This window comes from Candoia aspera, chromosome 5 (genome assembly GCF_035149785.1).
Source record: "Candoia aspera isolate rCanAsp1 chromosome 5, rCanAsp1.hap2, whole genome shotgun sequence".
Taxonomy (NCBI): domain Eukaryota; kingdom Metazoa; phylum Chordata; class Lepidosauria; order Squamata; family Boidae; genus Candoia; species Candoia aspera.
In genome coordinates, this window is record NC_086157.1 from 92989569 (window position 1) to 93011498 (window position 21930).

Consider the following 21930-nt stretch of genomic DNA (forward strand, 5'->3'; position numbering starts at 1 on the left):
AAATGAAGGCCCTTATAATTGTTAATTGTTAGCAGGCTGGAGCATTAGATTCCATTACTTTTTCAAATCAGCAAATTACAAAATAGGCATATAGGATCTTAAATAATAATTTTTTAAAAATTAGCAAAAAACATTGAATAGTAATGCAATGTTCCCTGTTCAGAATTCATGTACACTGTAATCACTTACATTCTTAAATATCAGGGCACTGCCACTTGAAAACTCTGTGCAGGTTTGAAAATATATCTGGATTTAAAGTTGAACTGATTATTTCTGAGTCAGCTGCTACCAAATAAAGACTTTTTTTGAAATGCTGCAGTTCTTTGGAAATTGTGGTTAGTCCATTGGCCGAAACACCGTTCACATCTTATTTTTCAGGTCCTAAATTTAACAGAGAAAAAGAGTTTAACAGCTTTTCAATCTCCCCTCATAAAACTGTGTAGATCTATTTATTTCTCTAGCATATCTATCTATCTATCTATCATCTACTTACCTACCTACTTACCTATCTATTGAATGACTCAATCTCAAAGTTCTTGTAACTTGCATTTTCCCCATTTTGTCCTCACCACTGCCAGCTTAAAAGTACATTTCCAGAAGTTGGAGTGCCAATTTGGGGAAGAGAAGCCTAATATTACAATAATGCTTTATTGTAAACCGCTCAGAGTCCCTCTTTTGGGGAAAATGGATGGTGATGAAATTTGATAGACAGACAGACAGACAAAATTCCCAGGAACAGTGGCTGGCAGTTGTCAAGCTTGCAGCAGGCTCATTCTTAGGGTCCCTACATAGGACTCAAAGAGAAAGAGGAACCAAGGAGACCTCTGAGAGTGAGGGAGGCCAGCAGCCAGGGCAACTAGGAAAGCACTGGTCCTTTTATCAGTGTACCTGCAGCCCATACTCTGACTGGGGCTCCTCTTAGTACCCTCCTGGTGACAGCAGATTGAGACTGAAATGGGGGTCCCTGCATCTATTGTCCAATTGGTTTAAGATGAAGGATTGAAGCCTGGGACACAAAGTCATCAAGTTGGAGATAAAAACTGGAACCTGTGAAAACCCTTCTTCATTCTCTATGACTGTCTATTTATATTCAGTACCAGTTTGCCCCTTGATTTGCTTTCCTTCCGAAATCTCTTGTGTGTGGACATGTGGCATTATTTTGCCGCCTTGGCTCCATGATCTCAGGAAAATACATGTTTGAGTTAAGGTGGTGTTAAAGAGGCATTGACTATGTGAGCCCAAGAAAAGGCACAAGAGCCACTGAAGCTATAGCAAGTGTACCCTCTGTAATTGTTGCCTCACCATTTTCTTTGAATGAAAATTTTCCATAATTGCAGATCAAGGGCGGTCTCTTGTGAAGGGAGTGCACCACTTCTCCCTTTCAAGGCAGTTGGTACCACCTCCTTTCTCAAAGAGGCATTCACAATTTTTTTTAATCTAGTCTCTCTTCCTTTACTGCAACAGTTTTAGTAACAGAACCTTGCAAGTCTGAATGTGCTTCCCTCACTTTCTCTTTCTTTGAACTAGGGAAGGTCCTGTCTGAGACGATTTCTCAAGTTACTTTCTTGGAGGCTCAAGCCCTTCTTATCTGCCTCTTGACTTGGAGCAGCTCTTCCTCCTCCCCTTCAAGGCCATTCCCTATGTCCCCTACGGCCGTTGGCTCCTTTGAATAGATTGCTTAGACATGAATTTCAAAAGAAAAGGGTTCCCCAAAAGAACCGGGGTTTCCATTAGGACAGAATTGGGGGCAGCAAAGTCCTCCACGCCATTTATAGTTTGAGCAGGAAGCTTCCCAATTCAACCTAGCTTGCCCTACCTCCAGATGATGGAATAATACTTGGGAGGAAGGGGTCAAAAAAGTCAACCCCTGCAGCAATTCAAGCGTGCCTGGGATGCCCCTGGTACTTTTGCCTCTGCAGGAAGACCAACAATCCTCGCTTAAATTTCTTTTTCCCCTTTCATGGGGTGGGGTGGGGTGGGGTGGGGGGATAGTTAATTCAAAACTGCAAAAATCCGGATTACCACTGGATGGCAGCAAATCTATACAGAACTTTTGTAGCCCGGATTGGGTGGCCCTAACAAATTTGAGTTTGCCATCACAAAGGAAGCCCTAGAAATCTTGGGCCATTTAGTTGCTCTCAGCCAATTCCCTGACTCTGTTGGCTACTCTAACGGCTTTCATGCAGGTAATGCTCCAATCTTCCTTCTTTCGTTCGGGAGAAAAACTTTTTTGCTGTTGTTGCAATCCTGTTTGTAGCACTGATTTTGGAAATAAACTTCCGAACGGTTTTGAGGAAGTGCAAGATAATGCTAGAGGAGTGAAACCATTAGTACTTTTGTGGCAGATATTTGTAGAAGGACGGTCTCTGTGGCGCAATCGGTTAGCGCGTTCGGCTGTTAACCGAAAGGTTGGTGGTTCGAGCCCACCCAGGGACGAGCGTCTCTTTTAGCCGCTTCCTTAATTCGAGTCTACAAAAACGCACGTGCGTGGGAAGGGAAGCGCCTCTCACCTCTGGGTCTCCGGTTTCGAGTACTGTACGTTGAGGACGGGGCGGAACGGAAACCCCGCGTTTTTGCTCCATGAGCGGGACAGCGCCTAGCAGAAGAACAAGAGGAAAGGTAGGCAAAATAGGGCTGAACATCAGTCAGCTGGATGGGTGGCCAGCTGGGGCTGCCCTGCGTTATGTTTGCCAAACCGGACAGGATGGCGCTTTTAAGATACAAGCACTTTCAGTTTCTCGACATGTAACTGAAAGCTCCTGAACACACTGCTAGCCGACACGATCCAATTCTTTTAATAGATAGATTTTTCATTCATATATATTTTTGTCTCTATATTAATAAACTACAACCTTTATAATATTTTCCAAGAGCTGTTGTTTTTTAGTATGTATTCTAAATACTGCTTCGGGAAAAAAGTTTCTTACTGAAGTTTCCGTAGTGTAGTGGTTATCACGTTCGCCTAACACGCGAAAGGTCCCCGGTTCGAAACCGGGCGGAAACACTTTTTTCGTCTCCCATCACTTCGAACTCTTGCACTAGAGGAAACGCGTGTGTCAGAAGCCAAGCGAATGAAATACTGCACTGCTAATAAAGACAGCGACAGAGGTTCAGTTGTTTCTGTCCATGAGCCTTGCACAGGGAAAAGGCTTTTAACAAAACAGCTACTTCAGTCAGTTTTGAAAACGGTGCTTCAACTTTACGGGGTGGCGAACAAATCCCGTCACCCGGCCTGACGGGGGTGGTGGGAATTGTTCTCCCAACACGCCCAATTACGCCAAACTAGTAATGCAGAACTAAGGAGCAGCTGATCAGTCTTTATAATCAAGTGTAATTATTTTAATCCTGGGTAGATTAACAGTACCAACACTCCAACACTTCACATTTAGTAGTTGCTGAATTCACAGTACCAACACTTCACGCTTTAGTTGCTGAAATGATATTCTGTACTGATTGATTATTCTGTTGTTCTTTTTTGCAGTCTTCAACAATAAGACCTGAAACCCCATTTTGTTTAAATACGTCTTGGATTGCTAAAATGCTCTCAGTGATGCTGGCCTCTGCAATATTGCCTTAACGTGCTGAAGTATTGTCACCATCTTCCCCAAATGGCCCAGGTAGGGCCAGAATTTCTAGAATATTGGTAACTTTTTAAACCAAACTGGGCTAGTTTAAATTCTCCCAGATGTTTCCCCAACCAATTCTCATTCAATCTGGTGAAAGGGAAGTTGCTTTAGAAATCATTCTTTGGAAGTGAAGTCACTGACAGCTTGACTTGATGGGCATCAATAGACTCTTTCATTGTATGATCATTTCTTGAACCTTCCTGTTGTCTCACTCTTCAATTACAGCTCTCCCATGTGGCTTTTGAAGCATGTCCCAAAAGCAACCAAAAGATTAAAGGCCTGAAAGGGGGAAAAAACGATGACAAATGATTTTGCTGCTGGGTGTGCTAAGCCTGGAGAACATGGTAGGGAAACCCGGTCACCATCTTTACATATATGATAGGCTATCATGTAGGTGGGGCAATAAAAAATGAAGCAATTATGTTCCCCTTTGGCATAGATTCTACGACATTTTGTAACATTAGAGAATCATTGTTTTAACTTAGAAACTTTTCAGTATTGTTTGATATTTGCCAAATATGTGATATAGTCTTCCTTCGTTATGTTTTCTTTCATTACCCTTTTCCCCATTTTCTGTATTTCTGTTTGTAAAGCTTAAACAAGCTTAATTCTAAAAAAAGATGAAGCAGAATCATTCAGTTGTTCCAGAAGACAGGACAAGAAACGGTGTAAATTGTAAGCAGATTTCTGTTGGACATCAGAAAAAATGTCTTAAAATAATTGATCAAGAGAGGAATAAGATGCCTTGGAAGCTGATGGACTCTTTCTCTGGCCATGTTTAAACACAGATTGATGGCCTTCTGTCAGCAATATTAATAGTAGTGGATTCCTGCATTGGGCAGTAGGTTGGACTAGACCAGTGTTTCTCAACAATGGCAATTTTAAGATGTGTGGACTTCCAGAATTCTCCAGCCAGCCAACAATTGCCTGAATTGTGATGATTTATGTCTTAGAATCCAAATACTTCTTGATCCACCTTCTCTAGCAACCTGCCTCACTGAAACCATTATCCTGGGGATACCACTGATGTGAAACAGTGACTTGTGATTTTTGTGCTGGGACTTTATTTTTGAAATGTTATCCCCCAAAAGGCTTATCTGTAACATTTACTGCAGTAATTTGGACCCTGGAAAAGCACTTTTCCTTCAAGCCAATTTCAAAACAGCCAATTTCAATGTTTTTAACTTCGCAAATACTGTACCACCTCTGCTCCAACCAGTTATACAGTAAAACTGATTTAATGGATCCCCTTAATGAATTTCAGATGTAACAGAACGAATTGGTGTCCTGACATCCCCCTGAAGTAACAGACATTTCCATTTTGTCTAAAGTAGTAAATGATTCATTTAAATGTTATTTCCATCAATTTCCATCATTTGCATGCTGATATTAAATTACTTGACGAATTGTACACATTCAGATTTCACAGACCTTCTGAACTAATGCCCCTTCCCCAAATGATCCATTAAATCAAGGTTCTACCCTACTATTTAATGTATAATTTCCTTTTCTTTAAAATACAATTGCCCAAGGAGGCCAGTAACAAAATCCAGTAAAATATTTTCACAAAGAAAACATTAAAATCAGATAAAAGTACTTTTAAAACATCAAGAAACTATAATGAAAGCAAGGTCAAATCTTCATTGGGTCAAGCTTGATTCCTCATAACTAGATTCATTTATTTAGCAACAACACAGAAGTAATTCACCATTACCCTCTTCTGGAGAAGATAGGTAGGTAGGTAGACTGACTGACTGACTGACTTCTGGAGGTGTGTGTGTGTTTAGTTTTGTTCAGAATTAAAGTTGCTAGGTGCTGCCACCTCTTGTAGCAATCTAAATATAAAATACAAATTAAAACATAAGAAAAAATAGTAGAACAACAGAGTATCCTATTTAAACAAAAAGATTTTTACTGTCAGCATAAAACTCAAAAAGATTTTTACTGTCAGCATAAAACTCAGTAGCCAGGTAAACCTCAAACAACAGGGAATTCAGTATCCATGAAATACAGTATACTGTATATCAAGTGTGTTTGCATGCCGATAATTTATATTTCTTATACTTTTCAATATTCTCCATCCAAGAAATAAAATTTTAGGATGAGTTAAAAATTGTGCAAACAATAACAGTGTTGCAAATAACTTGAAGTTAATAACCTGCAAATAAAGGTAGTCTGGCGAATATAAAAGTGGATTTTTCCCACCTGAAGAATGATTGTCCTGTTGCACACAATACGCTAAACAATACAGTAGTTTGACATGTAATGGAACCTAGCCATTTTTAAAATTTATTTAGTCTGCATTTATTTGTATTATTTCTGTGTGAACTGTGATGTATGAACTGCTGTCTTGGTATTCCAGGTGATGGGCTAGAATATTTAACACACTGAACCCAAAGAGCTGCAGATGAAAAGGAAATATGGTTCAAGCTTCAAAAGTTGCTTTAACACTTCAAAACCAAAGTCCAAAGGATTGGGGATTAACAGGATTCACAGATCCCTGGTTTTAGCAGAAATCTCTCAGAGCTAAATCTTAACCTTGTAATTCATCTAAAGGCCTAATCTACATACTACTAAAACTCTGTTTTTGAACCAAGGTACCTCAAATGGGCTAACTTAAAGAATGTGTCTGAAATCCAGGACCCATGACTCCCATGGAACTGAAATTTGGCAAATTTTATAAAACATGTTGACATTAAAATTATCATAAACAGTTTATGACATAATACAAAATGTGATAAAACACTTCCTGTTGTCAACTCCTGATGTTTGACTGTGCTATACAGGTCAGTATGAATGACATGGGCTATTTTCAAGGCAGATACATCTCTGAATATCTCCCTGAATTTTTAAGAACTTTTCCAGTGAAAGCAGTACATTAGAAGCTCTGCCATTGTTGAAGGCAATGAGGACTCTGGTAAGGAAGTATCTCTGAAACAATGACCCAATGGGTTAGGGTTGTCTAGTGTTTAATAAAAAAATAACAGGCTGGACAGATTGTGTATTAACATTCACATTGTTACAAAGACCATCATTTTAGATAGGCATTTCCTTGGAACAGAAAATAATGGAAATAAAATGGCTTCTTTTAGCTTAGCCTACAGGCATATTTCTGAAAAGGGAGGTTTACCAGAAATGAAATTACCATGAAATCTGGTATTATACAGTTTTAGAGATGCTTGCAAGGTTTTTTAAGCTCAGCCACAGATATGAGAGATCTTAGGTGAATACTACTCCACTTCAATGGCTTTTAAAGTTTCAAAATTTTGTCACCACCATTTTACACAAGAATTAGTCTCATCTCTTCCAAAACAATAGTTGTTTTGAGGCAGAAAAACAAACCCAATTTATTAACAGCAATAGTAAAAATTTTTTACTTTAAGTATGTAAAGTAGAACCATGTGCAAATTAGGTTGAATTTAAATTACACCCTGCTTTGAAGTCAACCAAAAGAAAATACTGAAATTGTTAAAACACAATTCACCAAGCTAACAACGATTCATCAAATTGATGCAAATCTTCAGTATCAGTCATTACTGAATTTAATATTGAACATGAAAACAGATCATCCAGAAGATCCTGCTTTGCAGAACTTTCAAAACTGAATTTCTTCAGAGGTGATTTGATTGCTAACAGGTCTCTATGGCCTTCAAATCCATTTTCTTTTAGAGGACTGAAGTAACTAAGGTCAGTATCTGTGACCTGCAAATCAGCGTTTTGGTCAGTACATATTGGCGTGTCTGAACTGCCATCTCCCATTTCCAAATATCTACATTCTTCCTCCTGTGGAGCTTCTAAAGAACCAACAGTTGTAGCTGGAGACAACAGCAGCTCAGATAAAATATCATCATAATGTGAACTGCTGCACTGTGACATATCAGTGCTTGGAGAATTAGCAGATTTACTATCCCAAACATCAGTCTGCATTTGCTGGGCATTTAACAAGCTTGTCTGCAAGGGTTCAGTCTGCTTTTGGGATCCAAGTTCTGTCTGGTCCTTGGTAGTTTTCTTGGAAGAGTTTCTGTATCTCTTCTTAGCTTTTACCAGTTTATCTAGGGAAGCTAACTTCTCTTTTTTAGCGTTAAGCTGCTGTAAAAGTGTTAAGCGTAGTTGATGAGTTTTATCAATAAATGGCTCTGTATTTTCAACAGATGTAGGGTTTTGATTTTCATTGTGGGCTTTTTTCAGCTTATCTTGTTCAGTAAAAGCACCCAGTGAAGCTGCTCTTTTAGTTACAGCTTTATCATTGCCATCAGTGACGTGATTTTTGATAGGGACGTTTGCAACAGAAAAGGTGGTCAGGGATGATGTTGGCAGGGCTCCACATGAAGAATCCAATGCTGCAACCTTACATTTTTCTGAAGATTTAGCTTGGAATCCAGAGAAATGGCCTGCATGCCTAACGAGTGAACTGGAATTCATTTCTTTTGGCATTACTTTTTTAGAGTTTTTTGCTTTATTAGGAACTAACACACTTTTAGGCATAAAGGAAGGATATTTTCCAAGTAAGCCATTTACCCAACTGGCTACAGATGATTTAATTCCATTTGTACTGGGTGACTGAAAGGTAGGACTTTGGGGAGATGGAGCAGAAATGTGAGAATTTATTGCTATTACTTGACTGGACTCTACAACATTAGACATTCCCAGCACAGTGTTTCCCAATTTTGTTTTGCTGATTTTTTTCTGAGGATTCTTTGGGTGGCAACTGCTGCTCTCTTCTACTGGAACTAAGGTGACTGCAGATGCTGTCCTTTGGGGTAGTGATACTTCTGATGAGAAATTTATTTTGCCATTACTTAAAATAACTGATGGCATAGTAACTAAATTACTTGCATCAGATGGCTGTCCTTGATGCATGGGAGCACTGGTATTCCCTACCACTGCTCTCTCTTTTTGAACATCTCCTTCAGAAGTAAGTGAACACACACCTTTCTGATCTGACTCTTGCAACTGCTGCGGGTCTGTTGTGATTATCTGCTTATTTTCTACAATATGTCTGCCTTCTGGTGGCTGCCCACCTGAGTCAAGTGGGATGCTAACAAGATTCAGTGTTATAACATCATCATCAGACAGGTTTTCCAAGCCCTGAAGCAAATTGTTTTTCTGATTGCTAACTAAGTTTTCAATTTCCTCTGTATGTGTGTTCAGCATGTCAACTGCTTTGTGACAAGTTGAAGGTGCGCTGTCTGCAGTTTCATCATTAGAGGATTTAATTGGAGTTTCTGATTGTGCTGTCATAGAAGAAACATTCATTGCTTCTTCACCTTGTAGCTGCAAATCCAGATAATTGGTGGTTTGTGGTGGCTTTCTTTCCCAAATGACAATGTGTACTTCTGCAGAAGGAACCCCAAAGCTATCATGTCTTCTGGAGTATGAACCTTTTAAGTCATCACATTCAAGCCACATTCCTGAAAATAAACCATGAACAACTCAGAATGCTAGAATACATAATTTCTCATCATACATTTCAGATAAACTATCCTTCAGTACATACTCACTGCATACATGTATGTTCAACTATAATTTATGCAGGGTTTGTTGAAAACAGATAGTTTTGAGCCATGTTTATTAACCTATATCTGTTTGTTTTTCCCCTCTTCCCCTATAGTTGTTGCCTTGCAGCTCTATGAATTGGTTAGAAAATTGGGAACAGCCAGACAGCCACAAACCATGGTTCCATGGTTCAACTGCAAATCAATTAGCCAACCAAAACACCCCCATGATTTCAAAGTGTTGTTTACTGACCTCTCACAATAAAAACCAGTGGCTTATTCACTGACATCACATTATAGCTTATACAATATAAGTATCTTGTATAAATCAGCATTATCATTAAGTCTACAAAATGTTTGAGTCAATTTCTATTGTTTCTCCCCTGCCCAAAAATCTATGTAAGTCACTCATGTTCCATGGAGAGTCTCAAAAGAAAAACACAATTATCTGATATTTTACAAGCCCATCTCTGCTTGACTGCATGGAGGCTATTTTGCTCACCAAGGGAGATCAAAAAAATTGCTGTTTATAACTTATTTAAAGTCTCCCATAAGACTCCATTAAGCACAGATGTCCATCAGGTGATTCACACAAATATATGTGCCTTTAACTTTCTTCATTACTATCTACTTTCTTCAAGCAGGGTGAACTTACTGCTTCTTGGAAATAGGTAACTACTTCTGTGTATGCAAAAATCTGAAAAAGAGAGCTACAATCTAATTAGATTTGGCTTGCTCTGAAGATTTACCCTAAAGGTCTTCATATCTGGATACAATTAAACAAAGAAGCACACACTAAACTGGTCCCTAGACATCTAAAAACTATTCTTTGGACTTGAAGTTCCATGAGGTTGGCTTTGACTACAAACAGTGTAAAGACAAGTTGGTGCAGGAACTATTCTTAAGGTCCTTTCCCACTGACTTTGGAGCATCATATAACCATATGACAGAGACAATCATTTTTATGAGAGGCTTCCAGATGCAACTGGGACAGGATATATATAAACTAAGGTGTGTGGTAAGTGCTGTGGAAAAGTGATGGCCTCCATACATTGGCAAAGAAAAGCTTAGATTTCCAATAAAACTGAGGAGAAAAAAAACTAGCAGGAGGGACTTCTAGAATGTTTCCATTTCTAGCCAGTCCTTTTCAAGGACACTATTGTCCTTCCTTCAACATCGGACTCACTATTTTGGGGCCAGTGAACATGCTGTTCTTGGGCTATTTTCTCCACCTTTTTTTTTTTTATCACTTTTGATTTCTCCCCCAGATCTTTATGCTCCTAAAGCTTCTTTTATATTTCTGCAACCCTTGTTCTATTCCAAACTTGGCTCAAATACCACTGTATTAGCTAAACTGACTGGCACATGGAGAATGAACTTGCCACTGTTACACAAAATTTATTCCTTTTGCTATTGATTCTGAGAAGGAAAATGTTGGTGTTAACTAGCCGAAACAGATAGATGGATGTTTAAAAAGGGAAAAGCTGATACAGAGAATATCGTACTTACCATCTGAAGTCAAGATCCATGTTATGAAGTGCTTTGCCTTCTCCTGATATTGAACCACAGCTGTTATTTGGTATGAATATTCTTGAAACTGAAATGAGTAGGCCATCAAATCGTTATGTGGCAAGCCTTCAACAAAATGCATCATCAAAACTGAGGAGATCCTACCAAATAAACACAACAATTTGTGATTTTAGAAATAAAAAAAATCTCAAATTAGTGTTAATTACATTACCAGAATTAAAAAATGCAACAAGATTAGCAGCTAAGTGTCAGTAAAGTATCTGTGAGTTTTCACAAAGACCTCAAGAAATGCAAAATATTTGGCAATAACATCCCAAATGAGATTAAATAAATTAGTACAATTTATATAATCTCATTTTGGGATATTATTGTAACTCTATTTCATAAATAGAACCTTTAAAGAGCAGACTTCCTGAAAAAGATCCATTTCCTAACTGACTTCTTCATATATATATATAATGTGATCCAAGAACCAAATTCACACGCTGTGTTAAGCCAAGTCTGTTAACCATGATTTGTTCAATAAACCAGATAGTTAGGGTAACACAGCATGTTATGCAATGTATGTATGTGCGTATGTTATGGCTTGGCTTGGCTTGGCTTGATGGATGAATCTAGCCAATAATGCTCCTAACTATGAATTTAAGAAGCCATAAACACAGATCCTAATTATGTACATTAGCTGTCCCTTATTATTGCTTACCAACCCCGACATAGTTTTATTTCATTTGGGGATTATAATAAAATTCTCACTTACTTTTCTAAAACCATTTTTCTTCTTTGAGATGTGTGATTACACTTATTACAGGGAGCAAGATGAACAGCATTCAGTGGGTGCCACTCTGGGATTATATTTGTAAATGTCGTCATTGTCTGCTGACACCTGATAATAAAATAAATATTCAAATGAAACAAGTTTAATAATTTCTTCTTATACTTACAAGATCTCATCAGTTGGGATAATTAAAATTTAAAGAATGGTGCACACTTATGTCATTTAATATTATGAGACACTATTCAATATTATAAAAATTGTATCTTTTGGAAAACTTAAACTCTGGAGGGATAATTTGAGATTGAACTCAATGAATCCATCTGGAAATTTTTGTGGGATAAAACTGTTTTACTTCCATTTCAGAAATTCATCAAAAATTAACCATCAAGATACAGTAATGTGTAAATCTCATATTAATTATAACTTTAGATTTTAAAAATGGGTTATAATCAAATTGGTGCAAATTATCTCTTTGAAAAACATGCTCTCCATTTAAGTTTTTCTTAATAGCTACCTTCTTCCAAATACGTTTTTCTGCATAAAAATATTGAATATAGGTGTTTAAAATGTTTGTTATTTCCTAAAAATTACAGGTGTTTTCATGTATATGTAGCCCCAACTTATTTATTCATCTTGTTTTTGTCCCCCGCCAACCCTTATGTCTTTTTTCTTCATCCTTGATGTTGTGCTTTAGTTTTACATCAATCAATCAAACCTTTACGGGCATTATAAAAGCAATAAAATACGAAAGACATTCACATATCATGAGAATAACAAAGAAAGACTGATACTCATTGAAAATTTTGGTTACATTTCCTTTTAAGTACTTCCTCTAGGAGTTTGGCAACAATTTGGGTGGTTTCAGATACAGCATCACTCAGTAGATATTGGCTAGATGATACAGGATCTACAATGTTTAATGGGTATTTACTCTGTGAAGGTTTTAAGAGTAATTCATGCCGAAGAGACACAAATAAGCGGCAGTCAAAAATGATGTGATGAATTGTATCCGGACTGCCACAGAAACAGAGCCTCTCAGAGTACCTCGGAAGGAAAAGCATTACTCTGGCCAGAAAGAAGGCCCTACACTGAGATAGTACCATGAGATCATGCAAATAATGCGCCATCTTGCCCAGATGATTTTCTATACCAAGTGTAGCAGGCGAACAGACATGAGGTTGAGCTGGTCTGAGTTTATGATATTCTAAGTCCAAAAATCTCTGTTTAATAATACTAAATACATAGGTTTCATCCAAGAGATATAAATCCTCAATTGCAATCCCAATTTGCCTGAGCTTGGATATAGTATGTCAAGTCCAAAGCGAAGTATAATTATTTTTTTTAAGATATGATAACAGACTTTGAGGAGCAGGTCTAAATAAAATTCTAAGCCAGTATTTAATTGTTATCATCCAAGTTTTAGTTTCAATTAAGCTTTGACCAGTTTCTAAGCAAATTGTGGGATAAGAGACGCAATTAGGAGCCCCTAAAAGCTGCCTTAAAAGGGATGCCCAAATACCCTCTACTTTAAAGACTCTTAGCCAAATAGCAATACCATATAGTATTTGAAAAAGAGATTTGGCTTTAAAAATTCTAATCGCTGCAGGTGCAAATTGGTTACCTCTTGTAAAATAAAATTGTTTAATCTGGGCAGCCGAACAATTGGCCAAATGAATTATCTTATTATGATGAGTTACCCAAGAAAGATTATAAGTAAATGTAATGCCAAGATATTGCTTTAGTTTAAAAAGAATAAATACTAATGCACTGTATTTTTTAATTTAATTTTATTTATATAGCTGCCCATCTCAAACCAGTGACTCTGGGAGGCTAACAATCATAAAAACAGTTAAACAGTTAGAACAGTACAAAATAAATTAAATACATATAGCAGCCAAGAGATATTAAAATCCGTCAGTGTCAGCACAACTAGGAAATGGGGCCCTTCACATGCTTGGGACCCCAGGCCTGGGCACACAGCCGGGTCTTCAAGGCCTCCCAGAAAGCCAGCAGGATCGGGGCCATCCTAATCTCAGGAGGGAGGATATTCCAGAGGACAGGCTCGATGGCAGAAAAGGTGTGTCTCCTGGCCCCCACCAGCCGACATTCCTTAGCTGACGGGACCCAGAGCATGCCCATCCTGCTGGACCGGATTGGACGGGCAGAACTAACTGGGAAAAGACGGTCCCTAAGGAAACCCGGTCCCAAGCCATGAAGGGCTTTAAAAGTGACAACCAGCACCTTGAATTGCACCCGAAACACACTGGCAACCAACGCAGCTCCCGAAGCAGAGGGGTTACATGTGCCGAGTAGCTGACACTATTTACAACCTGTGCAGCTGCATTCTGCACCAGCTGAAGCTTCCAAATGCTCTCCAAGGGCAGCCCCATGTAGAGCATGTTGCAGTAGTCTAAACTGTAAGGCAACATTCCAGCAGAGCTGAATATGAATGCTAATTTGTGATGGTCAGAATTGATTTGACCATCACAAATGAAATGAAAGGATTAAAGTAAGTTGTAAATTTAGGCTAAAACTGGAAGGAAGTTCAGGATGAAGCTACTACTTGTAATTCCATAGGATGAAGCGTACCTGGCTCTCTATTTTATGCCGAGACAAAACATATAGTAAGGCATTTTTAAAATTTATAATGTTTATGTCTGAATGCATACTTTTAACTTACAATTGCAATGGTGAGGGTAAATCCTGAATGCCAGGATAAAACCTCAAATGTTACAGCAGAGGGTTATTCTGTCTCAGAGCAAAATGCCCAGTAGGCAAATCACATGTTTGCAACTGCCCCCTCCTGCTTGTATAATGTATTGTTTAAAAAAAACACTGACTTGAAATGCATGCTTATACAGAGGAGGAAAGAAATGCAAAACTTTTAAAGAAACTAACCAGTTGCTGATGTGGTAGCCACACTGCAAACATTCAAACTTCCAGGAGAAAGAATGGACAAAGAGGTTCTCTATTTGATGATCTTTCCGCAGAAGTAAAGGAAAAGCAAAAACTGGGCTTTCCTCCTCCCCTTTGAAGGGAAAAAAAGAGTGGTAACAATACATGTAATGTTAATTATTTCAAAGAAATGGATATAACATACTCTAAAAAAGGGGTACTTCAAGTTTCCAAGAAGCTGTAAGAGCCAATCCTTAAAAAGTATTTGTGCAGCAGCTTATACTAATATGCATAGTACATATTGCTGATCGTTCATATAATGAAAAGATAAGGGATGAAAGGATCAAGGACATTGATTTATACACCTATACATACTTAATATGAATCTCTCTAGTTAGAAAGATCTGCAGGCATGCTTTCAGATTATACATCTTGTGTCCTAGTGCTGAAAAAATACATTTAGCAATATTTTTCAGGAACTGACACTATAGTCCTAAACATCTTTACAATCATTATGTAAATCTGAGTTCAAGAAATCCTGGCAAATTCTTACAAAGTTGTAGCCTTATGCTGCTTTTCAGATATGTGAAATATGTATATTTTGAGGCACCAATCCTGCCCTTATCTAGGAATATCAATTTATAGTATGAACTGGAGATAAAAATATACAGTCTGTTCCCTTCAAGAAGCCCACAAATATGAGTGCTACTGCACTTTTCTGCTCAGGTTCCCTAGCAACTGATATCCTGAGGAATACTGCCTCTGAAAGTGGAGGTAATATACAGCTATCATGACTAGCATCTTTATTCTCCATAAATCTGTCAATAGTCATCTGATCTAAGATAGCAGCCATCACACTTCATGGTAGCAAATGCCATAGTTCATTTATTTTCTTTTTATTATCCAGAATCTCCCTCCATTCTGCCTTGTAACACAAGGTTTGCTTTCAAAAAGGTTTCAGGGTTAATTCCAGCCATCTTTACACAGAGCCAGGGAAGACTCATCCGAAAACCCCAGTGCGCTACTGCTAATGAGTGTGTGGATAAGCTAGTCAAATCTACTGTTTGTCTCAATATGTGGCTGCTTCCTACATTCTAAATTGAAACTCAAAACTCTCTACATTCAAAGGAAGTATATTGCTAAATATCATTCAACTGTTATACACTAGCTGCTGAAATACTAGCTATGACTTCATGCTCAGTTTGTGAGTTTCCCAGAAACAAAGGGCTGGCTGCCATGGGATGAAGAAAGCTGGCTGTATGGATTGATTTAGGATCGTCCTGTTTAGGACTAGGTAAGTAATGCATGGCTCAGAAAATAGCAAGAATACAGACAAACACTACACCACTGAGATAAGAATCTGAAGTTAGTGACAAATATAATCAAGTTTCCAGCTGATGAACAGATCAAGCTTAACATGTTAATGTATTAGCACATAACTTGGAATGTTTCTTCTGCAGCTCTATTGAAAGAATTGGAAAAAAAGAAACACATACGAAAACCAACTGCAGTGGTTAGAAATATAGTTCAGAAAAAAGCATTGTTTAGTAATTCTCCCTCCCCCCCCCATAGCTTGCAAAAACAAACACAATCCCAACATAGGCATACACATTTAGCAATTACTTACCAAATTTACACTTAAGCAATGGCTGAAGTTGGACAAATATGAAATCCCTGATTTCATTTAGATGGGATTCAGCTCTTGACAAAACATCCAAAGGAACTTCTGAAGCAAGTTCATCTGTACAAAACAGTTTGCTGATCAATACTTTTTTTCCCTCCAAAACCTGCTATTTCCTAACATGTTTCATCCATACAACATTCCAGGTATACATAAGAAAAAGTCTGCTACTTAATTTGGTTCCTCCAGCCATCAGATGTTCTGCATCTTATGAAATGGTTTTTAAACACTACTCTGAGGAAACTTAGGATCCTTCAAAAACTGATCAGATATTCCCCCAATCACCCACCAGAAGAATAGGACTACTGATATACTAGCATTCTTGAAAAACCGTTTGCAAATACTGATGATCATTCTCTACAAGATGAGGCAGCCAGCGGGAGTTGTTAAGTTTTGTCCCCATTCTTATACAAAGATACCTGAAACGTACTCCGAAATCCACTCTAGCGTGCCTGGGTTTCTTTATCAAACATTTAGGGGCTCATCAGACAAACAGATGCAGGAACGATTCCCCAAAGATCAATTTGAAATTTCATTATATGCCTGGCATCACACTTGATACATGTAACTAATCCAAGGTCACGGCAAGGCCCAGTGAAAGGAATCTTCAATATCAAACAGCCATCACATTTGCATTTTATCTGGTTGCATCTGGATGCTAATACCAGATGGGGAAGTGATCAGTAAAAATGGAGCTTTGGGGGTAAATGTTTATTTTGGGGGCAGGATGGAAATGGCAAGAATGGCATGGGAAAGTGGAAATGAGACCGACGCAAAAGAAAACCTTGACAGCTTTTTAAGTGACCAGCTTTCATTAGAGGTGATTTAATTATTCTAAGGGTTTTTAAGCACCACACCTAAACATTTATTTCCCAGTATTAAAGGCTGGTGTACATACTAGAAACACAAATCTGATTCCAGAGGAAAACAAGGATAATGTAAGCCCTACAGTGATTCTTACTTCTTACATATACTATAATTTACTATAATTTATTTACTCATAAATACAATAAATAAGTAACACACCTCCAAACTGGGCTTACCCCTTTGGCAAGTGTTCACAAGTACGGCAGCTTGGTTATATTTTGTGAGCAGTCTCTGGATTACTGAAGTGTTTTTGGAGACTCCAGTCAGAATTATTCTTAGTGTTTCCAAATGTACCAGTGTTGACAGAATGCAATCTAACCAGCAGAGAGCATGTGTATTTCTCCACTGAAGCCACAAAGGCTCTCGCAGAGATGATTTGCTTTGTTGCAGATCCTGAGACGCTGATGAACCTGTTTCAGAGTCTGACAATAGTTGGGTTTGCACATTGAGCGCTTCTGGTGAATTTTCCTGAGCATCCAAGCCCATTTTCTGGTTGATGGATTCAGCTGCATCAGAAGAAGTTGGCTGCTTGGCTTGTGAAAAATCAGATTGCTCTGACCAAGTCCTAATTAGATTATTTCCACTGCAGATGGGAGTAAGATCAGATCTCACTGTCTGCTCAGTGTCCATCAAGTCATCAGTCCTAGTCAATTTTAAGCATGGTTCAATAGGAGAGGTCCATAGGTTTCTGTCAAGTAACTTTCTTTTCCCACAAGTGCCCTGAGATGGATGACCTTTTGCAACCCCGGGAATTATAATAGTGCTTAGTGGTGCAGACCCTAGGGGGTAAATGCACTGAAATAAAAAGAAAACAAAGACATGAGACTTACATTTAGTCTGAGTAGATTAATAACATATGATGCACATGTCAGAGATGAAATGAGAAAGAGCTACAGAAATGTCAACTATAGAAATTAAGCATCTAATTAAAAACTATTAAAATCTCAGTCTATTTTTAACAGTACTGTTCTCTGATACACTATTTTTTTTTAAAAAGATCCCTGATCACTGCACAGAAACAAAACTATAAAAGTATTTGCTTTGCATGGAGTGTCTGTTTAAAAATATTTATTATTCAGGGGGTGTTTTTGAAGGATATTTTAAAGCGTTGCTTTTCTAGACATCTGTGTGCTTATAACTACATTTCTGCTAGTGGTTCCTTCCTGTATTCCACATGAATGACAGATATTTCTAGCTTCCTTGAGTCAAGGCTAAATAAAACTTTACTGACCGGAGACCCAAGGCTCTAGCCCAGTGTTTCTCAACCTTGGCAGCTATAAGATGTATGGACATGGCTGGCTGGGGAATTCTGGGAGTTGAAGTCCACACATCTTAGACTTGCCAAGATTAAGAAACTGTCCTAACAGTCAGGAAACCACGCTGAGACAAGGTCTCTAGTGTTTTATTACTGCTACATTAGACAGAAAATCCTAACAAATTGAAGAAGCGTGGAAAAACCCAGACAGATAAACCCCAAAGTCAAGGCAGGTCTGATCTGTGTCTCTTTGAATGGCTGCTTAACTCCTCAGTACTACGCATGCGTTTTCTCCCCTGGATAGGGGCCCCCTCCTGCTCACCATCAGTGCTCATGACATCAACACTGCTCTAGCCACACTCTCTCTCTCCTTTTCTTGGTTTTTTCCCACTGATTAACCTGCCTTTCCTTTCAATGCTGCAATCTTTCTTCATGTCTTTATCTTCTGGCGGTACTGCAACCAGAAGTGCACCTGCTGCTTTCTCATTGCGCCTATGTGTTGCAGCCTACTCTTCTAAGAGGTGACAAGTGAAAGGTGAGAATGGGTTTAATATCAGAAAAGTCAAGAAAGACTTCATTATTTTCAGGCTCTTTCTTTTCCTTCTCACAATTCCTTTTTGTGCTAAGATGCCTCTATATTTTAGAACGTTGTGAAGGCTCCATAAAAATTCTTCTTTCTCTTGTAACAGAACTTTTTTCACTTCTAAAACATTAGGAGGTGACTACTGAGTAGCAGGGTTCATGTAGACAAAAGTACCTGAGGTAGGAAGGGACAGCAGCAGCCACCCAATATCCATGAATGAAGAAATGCTTAACTACATGAAGTTCTTGAACTACATGAAGTTTGGGGGGGCGGCTAAAGGTGATGAGATGGTGACATCACTTAAGGGAAAAAGGCCAACATTTGAAGCTTTTTTTGTATTCTGGGTGGTCTAGGAGAATTAAACTCAACATAGGCACATTAAACGTATCTTAGGCTTTAAATACCTATGTTAGTTTTTAATTCATACTCCATCTGTGTAAACTGGGAGAAGTGATTCTGCGACCCACAAGTCTGGGGAACTGCACAAGTCCACAGGTTTACCAACTCTAATTAATATGAAAACATGTTGTCTAGAAATTAGCTTCAATATTTTACATTTAAAAATCAATAGGGACATTACAGCTTCAGATATAGCTCTGAATAGACCTAAGCAGACTGCTCTATAAATTATCTATGAAGTCTAAGAATGCCACAGATCATGGAAAGGAATGGTCTATTTTGCTTTCTTATCTGTTTCATTGCATATCATACAACTCATCATAAATAGGGTTTCTTGAAAACAACCCCTTTGTTGAAAGGAAACATGCCTAGATAGTTAACTGTTATTTTCTGTGTCAGGGACCTACTCAGTTATGAAATAGAATGATAATTATCTGGTATATCAGGAAAGGTGTCCAGATTATGAAGGATGGAATACAGAAATGTTGGACAAGCTTCAACTCAATAACCCCCCAAACTACTGAAATACCTGTGGATTTTCACATAGGAAAATAGATTCTTCAAAATTGATGTGGTATTTTCTTATATGTTGCATCAAACCCATCTTTTTACAGGCTGGGCAGCATCCATCTGGAGTTACTTCAGCAGAATTACAATTCTAAAATGATTAATGCCAGACAATAAATGTATTGAGGTGAAGGATCAAAACATAGCTAAATGATTTCTGTAATATACAAAGCTAAATTTGACAGCACAGAAATACTAAAACAGATATTAGAGCAAGTTATATTATTGATAATTTCACATACATACTGAGTGTTCACTTTTATTTACATTGAGCATAGACATTACTATAATTCTGAACTCCCATATATATTTCATGAATTAGAACAAATATTTTCATATACATATTTGTACTAAGATCTGAAAATAGTAAATCTTTCGCCATTTCAGTAAGATTTCCGTGGAAAAAATATATTTTAAAAAATTAATAGAGGTCATATACTAAAATTAGACCTGTAGAATCTTTTTTTTTTTAATCTCAAAATTGAGAATAAAAAGGAACTTTGCACAATGTGAAAAAGAACTGAACTGACTTTTCCCAAATACCCCACCATGTGGAGTGCAGATGTCCCTACATCAGTCACTTGCAAACCATTTCCAATCTTCTGGCAATCCATCATTCTGAAGCTCTGGCTAAATTACCATGTCACTCGTAACATTTTCAACAGTCCTAAGGATTTTTTTCCATATATCCTGAAAAATAAAAAGTGGACAGAAAGAAGTTACATGAGCATTTTTCTCATAGCAATTCTTAGAAACTATAGCCTTGAGGAAACTCAGTGTATGGGAATCAAGATGAGTAAGAAAGAATGGGGCAGGGGAATGTGACATACACTACAACGAAGACTTAATGCATCTAATTAAACTTAGAAAATCACATTTCTTACAAAACAGGTAAATTAACCACCTAAATTCTCTTTAAAATATTGCTGTTTTGGTCTGTGCTAGAAGCAAGAGAGAACGAAATGTTTCAACAGGTCAGCCGCTACCTATGCTCTTTATTTGATCCAAACTCATTACAGAATATGACTTTACGTTTTGTCCTGCCTAATGCAATGCCACTAGGTTTAGGCAAAAAAGAACCACCTATATTGTATGCCAGGTTTCCTGTGGCCCCCCAGACTTGTCCCTACAACTCACAGGCTTTTGGGTGATGCCTCCTCTCCTCTCTTGAGCCCCATTCCTCCTATAATCAATCCAGTTTGCAGGAACTCCAGCTAGATACAAACCAGCAGAGTTCCTGCACTTCTACCAGCTAGGAAAGGAGGAACATAACAGAAGCCTTTCTGTGAAAAGCAGAGATCAGGCAGGGTAACACAGGAAGAACTGGCCTTCAATTTGTTCAGTGCAGAGCACTTGTCTCATGCAGGAGGAGAAGGGAAATAATGGGTCCCTGATTCTTTCTGCATAGGGAAATTAATTACATCAGGAGGCTGGGTTTTTTGTCAACAGATGAGGCCTTCATCCCTTAAGACCTACTATTCATATCAGGCAAGTGAGAGCTGATCCTGGGCCACCTCTAGCTCCCCATCTCAGGTGCAAGAGATACAGTATTATTATGTATGATGGTACACAATACTACCTGACCTACGTTTTAGGACTAGACCTAGGAAGCTTTGTGGACACATCTTTAACTTCATATCCTTTTCTTATTAGCTTTAATAAATGTTAATTATGGTGTAGCATTACAACAGCTCCAATGTAATGATCATGATTTCAACATCTGGTTTAGAAGGTAAATTTAACAAGTAAAAAATTATATAATGCCATACAAGTAAAAGAAATGTGGAAGGGAGAGGGACACAAATCTAAGCAAAATCATTGGGAGGCTGTAGAATAGTGCAGGAGTATAAAATAATCAAGAGATCAGCAAATGTATCTTCAAATTAGACCAAAGATAGGATAAGAGGAACTAGTATTTTCCTTAGTCCTGTAGAACTCAAGAGAACTGCTTAAAAATATCTAAATTAATCTGTAAGTTTTGGAGCTAATTATCATCTTATGTGTGATCACTACTAAAGCCCTATTCTGTATGTGTTCTGCTTATGGGAGAAGTGTTTACTTGCATAAATCAATCTGTCTTCGGCAAAATGCACTAACTATATACAGAACTTCTATCATATACAGCAACAATGCCACATTAATTAAGAGTGTCTATATGTCACTGTCACATTTGTTTTATTAGTTGAATTTATACTTGTGATGTGCATGTAAACATGAAAGAACGTACATGGAATGCTTACCCAGCTTTTTCTGTTGC

The 21930-nt window shown here is 38.0% G+C and overlaps 1 protein-coding gene and 2 non-coding genes across 4 annotated transcripts; 2 read left to right on the plus strand and 1 right to left on the minus strand.

The window, feature by feature from the left end:
- The first annotated feature begins 2362 nt into the window (after window positions 1–2362).
- TRNAN-GUU (transfer RNA asparagine (anticodon GUU)) lies at window positions 2363–2436 on the plus strand. Its single transcript has one exon. It is a non-coding gene; the product is annotated as a tRNA-Asn (tRNA).
- A 495-nt stretch (window positions 2437–2931) lies between these two features.
- Window positions 2932–3004, plus strand: TRNAV-AAC (transfer RNA valine (anticodon AAC)). The gene has a single exon. It is a non-coding gene; the product is annotated as a tRNA-Val (tRNA).
- A 3620-nt stretch (window positions 3005–6624) lies between these two features.
- On the minus strand, window positions 6625–21087 carry USPL1 (ubiquitin specific peptidase like 1). 2 transcript variants are annotated; one of them, XM_063305717.1, is made up of 8 exons: window positions 20313–21087; window positions 19636–19764; window positions 17046–17664; window positions 15949–16062; window positions 14325–14454; window positions 11409–11534; window positions 10631–10791; window positions 6625–9037 (listed from the first exon to the last, which is right to left on the minus strand). In XM_063305717.1, exons 1-8 carry the CDS (start codon window positions 20499–20501, stop codon window positions 7107–7109), a joined length of 3399 nt encoding a protein of 1132 aa, XP_063161787.1. In that variant the 5' UTR covers window positions 20502–21087; the 3' UTR covers window positions 6625–7106. The 2 variants fall into 2 exon arrangements, with proteins under 2 accessions (XP_063161787.1, XP_063161788.1); XM_063305718.1 differs by having other exon boundaries at window positions 20204–20430.
- Window positions 21088–21930: the final 843 nt, after the last annotated feature.